This window comes from Gossypium raimondii, chromosome 8 (genome assembly GCF_025698545.1).
Source record: "Gossypium raimondii isolate GPD5lz chromosome 8, ASM2569854v1, whole genome shotgun sequence".
Lineage (NCBI taxonomy): Eukaryota > Viridiplantae > Streptophyta > Magnoliopsida > Malvales > Malvaceae > Gossypium > Gossypium raimondii.
Window position 1 is genome coordinate 32,267,917 of NC_068572.1, and position 4,765 is coordinate 32,272,681.

At 35.1% G+C, this 4,765-nt stretch overlaps 1 protein-coding gene across 1 annotated transcript; it reads left to right on the forward strand.

Moving 5' to 3' along the window:
• Positions 1-2,641: 2,641 nt before the first annotated feature.
• On the forward strand, positions 2,642-3,619 carry LOC105793252 (uncharacterized). The gene has a single exon (XM_012622173.1). The coding sequence runs from the start codon at positions 2,642-2,644 to the stop codon at positions 3,617-3,619; it is 978 nt and encodes a 325-aa protein (XP_012477627.1).
• Positions 3,620-4,765: the final 1,146 nt, after the last annotated feature.

Sequence of the window (4,765 nt, forward strand, 5' to 3'; positions counted from 1 at the left end):
GTTAATCCAGGTGGTGGATAATCATTTACTTATTCTTCTAGCCTTTTCGTTTTTTATTACAAGGGTTTTTGTTTCATAGAAGCTAAGGTTGTTGTAATTGACATGCAGAAGATTGGGGTAATGATGAGAAGTTTTGACGCTGTGGGCTTGTTTTCGTCTGAACAGACAAGGGTTAATTTTCATCATAGTTCTTTCTATAAGATGATTGTATGTGTTCTTTCAACTCTCCAGTTATAATGACTACTTGTGTTTTTGTGAGTCTCTCCCCTACCTGTCTTCATGTCTTTTTAGGTATAATACTAATTTGTCAGTTTCCTGTCTCATATCGAGTTGAGGAACTGATCCAAGTCCCAAAAGTCAAACCCTTAATTAGGGGTTAATTAAGTTCTCATTATCAGCCAATAATAGAGGGTCTCTTTGGAAAATGAAAAAAAAAAAAAGGAAAAAAACGAGCTGGTAAGTTTCCTTGTTGCTACAATATTATTATATGGAAAACCAAAAGGAGTTTCGAGATAGGTAGCAAGTTGATTTGCAGATGAAGCATCATCTTCATATATCATGGATGTGTTGGCAAACATTCACATAGAAATTGAATTCTTTTGAGGGTTTAGTGGAAGACAGAGAGCCGAACATGGGATCTGAAGCTTCAAGAATGTGTATATATAATATATATTCTACAGAATAGATTCCATTTCAGCTGTTGCTTTTCTTTATGTTGAAAGAGAGGTATCTTTTCTGTTCCTTGTTATCTTTTAGAAGCACTTTTCATGGCCTTTATTATCTTGTTGGTGAAATCAATGAAGTCAGATTCAGATCATTCTTATCTATATGTTAATATATAGTTTATTGGATCGTCAATTTAAGAGGTAATTAGTCTTTATTTTAACTTATCATCTAAAGTTTATTGAAAATATAGACTTTCTGTACATGCCAACATGTTTCACTAAAAGGTCTTTCACTCACATTATTGAAATAGAAAGATTTTGATTGATCCTTAGTTAATTAGATTCAACCCTAACTATTTGTTTATAGTTGAGTAGTACTATACGAGTAAAGATGAATAAAAAAATATTGAAGTTTAGCATGGTAAGTTTTAAGCTTTACTTGGTAAGAGTTAAAAGAAAATTGGTGTACTTGGTAGGAAAAAAAGGAAAATTAAAAAAAAATGCAATCTATTACTTGAGTTGATAGAGTTGAAAAATGAGAGATTTTTTTTTGAAAAATACATAATTTTGTACTAACATACAAAGTCTCTAAAAAATACAGATTTTATGTGGCAACCCTTTCGGGAGAAAAACCACGGGCAGATGAGGAGAAATTCAGATACAAGAAGAGTTTCGACTACATCGAAAAATCTTATTCTAATCAATGTCAAATAAGAGAAGTGAAATTCTATATAGATTCTACTTGTGCAGCATGGTCCGTATTGTGGGAGCCTCCAACCTTAAGCCCTACACAGATCCTCTTATTTTGCCACCATATTTTATTTGTTTAAGAAGGATTCGGGTCACACAACTCTAACATCTCTCATTTTCTCTTCCCTTATCATTTTAATTTGGAAAGATTGATTTTACTTATTTTTTTCTCTAAATTTTCTTTCCTACCAAGAACATTCAAAATCTTTGTATCCATTTTCCCACACTTTTCTGTCATCCTTATATTTTTCTACTCAACCAAGGTAGAAAACAAGATAGCAAATACTAAATTTAAACTCAAATATGATAAAATGTTACTTTTTATAATATATATATATATATAAAATATTTTGGATTTAACTTCCGATGTTTTTGGTTGAATATTAAATATTAATAAATTATTATGTTTTTATATTTATTTACGGGAGGGCTTGAGGATAGGGAGATTGCAGATATTTGAGAAGATTGGATGAGCATTAAATTGTACATAAATGTTTGATAAACTGAAAGAGCAAGGTGAGGTGAATAAGAAATTAAGCAACCAACCATCTTAATTAATTTTTGGTCTTATTAATCAATTTGATACGGTGGTGAAGAGATTCAATTCCATTAATAATAATAATAATTATTCCTTTGAACAGCTAAGATGAGGTGCCTCATCAAACATGAAACCAAAGAATGATATAAATAATAATAATACAGCAGTAGAAGAAATTCTGTTTGTTGTTACAATCGTTAACCAATGGCATATATCCATGAAAATCCCTATAAAATTGTCCGAACCGCTGACAGCTTTCTAATTTATTTATTTTCGAGGGAAAACAATAAACATAAATTCTATAAGGTTAAATAACCCTGAAAAATTGTGTGCATGTCCTAAAAATAACAGCTAGAAACCAGAAAAGAGCCGAAATTAAAGCAGGCATTACATATCACCACAAAAAAATTGTCAAACCATTTTATGATCCGACAAACCCAAGAAAGTCCTAATCTAGTTGTGCTCACCGGCTTGTTTTCCCGCCGGTTGGGAAAAGGGGAGAGAAATCAACCCCTATTCTCTCCCCCAATACCCCTTCCGACCGCCCAATTATGCCTTGGGTTATTATCTCGCTTTCTTCCAAATTTTATGACTGCCACCGCCATCTCCTCCACCACCACCGCACAGTTAACACATCTTCCAACGAATTCCGCCACTGCCATATCTTATAGCCACGTACCTGTGTGCCATGATATTTTTTTCCGCCATCGATTTCTTCTACGTCGCCTTCATTGCTACCCTCCTCGTTTTGTCTGTTTTCTCTATTTGCTTCATACTACTCCTCCGTTTCAAATCCAGGAGCTCCCGTCATTTGCAGAACTTCAACTCTCTCTGGACCGTCCGATTCCTTTTTGTCATCTTCATCATCTTGTGGTCCCTCACCGAAGTGCTACGCCTGCCCTCCTTTCGCAGGTTTTATTTGTATCCTCTCTTCCCAAGGCTAACGCTGCCCCAGCAAGCTAATTTCTGCAAACTCCACCTGGTTCTCTCCTTGGGCTTCTTCGAGCCTGGGTTCCTAATCATCCTACTCTTCTTGCTGGATGTCTCCGTCAAGAAGACAACCCACAAAAGCTTCTTCAGCGTTTTCTACGTCTTCGCCTCTTGCCTTCCCCTTTTCCTTTTACAGGTTTACTTTGTCTTCCTCGGTGGTTTCAAGGTACGTCTCCCCCAACCTTTTCATCGGACTTGGTTCATCCCCGACATGGACCACGGCAATGAAGCCTTGGTTTTCTGTGACTACCCTTTGCTAAGCACCATTTTATTTGGCCTTTTTGGGGTTATTTTTATTTTGTGCTTCTTGTTATCATTCTGGAAAGTTGTGTCTCAAGTAATCAACAAGGCCCTCAAGCTCCGTATCTTTGCCCTTGCTTTAACCATCCTGATTGGCTTGCCATTGCAAGTTCTGCTGATGGGAATGTCTGCGTTTTGGAGGCCAGACAAGCCCACCTACAATGGAATTGCTGTAACCGTGTTCCTTATCACCTTCACCTTCGCAGCGGTCGGCGAGGGCATTTTGGTCATTAAACCGATAGCCGACTCGTTAGCTGCCGCTGTCGCACTAGTAGAGCAACAACCTTTACGGGAGAATGGTCAAGGTGATGATGAAAGCTCGTCACCACCACCGCCTGCGGAGGATGGTCTCACTGCTACCAAGTGCGATGCCTGAGACATAGCTATGGATTTCAATGGTTGGTAATATGAGGCAAGATCAAATGACGAGGCTGTCTCTGAAGATGTCAGAGTGTAAATATTTGGAGGAGTCATTTTTCAAGGATACGTTACGTTGCATCATAATTTGCTTTCCTCTCTGATTCAATCTTACAGTCATAAATTACTTTCTTATTACTATTTTGGTGTTGTTTAAAATTTTGTTTTTTTCTTTTCCAGTTTTTATTATTCACATAGAGCAAAACTATTATCTTTTTGCACATAAAAATGAGGCAAAAAATGTGTAATTAATAGCTAGTTAGTTAGCTATTTAAATGAAAAGATTATGTTTGATGTATTTCCTCCTACATTAATTTATTTACTGTTACTGAATCACATGAACATATCGGTTCAATAATTAAATAAAATATTTTATAAAATTTTATAAACATTTATTCATAATTTCACTGAGTGATATCATGTGATTCATAATAGTTCATAAATTAATATATACCCGAGGTGTACATCAATTATAAACTTTATTTAAAAACATTTTAATTCAATTTTTAAATATTAATACCGTACCAATTAATTTTTCAATAAACATGTGTGACAATTATTTTTTTAACGTCCTCAAAGTCCAGTAACAATACCATTCGTGGCTTCTATTGGCATTAGATATAAGCAATCATTATCTCGAGAAACAGTGGGATGTTCCAATGAAGTGCACTTTGTAAGTCTGATTATAAACACAAGACATTTATCACTTGCCCCATCAAAAAAAATGGATCAAGAAAGAGTTAACTTCGCACCCATTGGAAACATTTTTGTAAAGGGATCAGTGTTGGACAATTCATTAGGAAAAAGAAGTTTTGCCAAAATGCTGAACACCCTGAGTATGAAATAAGGGAAAGTGAACAGTGATAATCGCACTAAATGTTAGTCTAACGAGGAGGAGGATGTTCAGCTTCAACATAACTTGAAGTTGAGGATGTTGCTCAAGTTCAAGAAGATGAAGGTGTGTACCTTAATTTCAAATTTAAATTTTATTTTGAAATTACTTTTAACTTTGGTTTATTTTTACTATATTTTAAATTAGCTACCTCAAAGAAAAAACTTAGAAGCTTCGACAACTTGTAAAAGTATACTTGTGCGAACTCTTAAG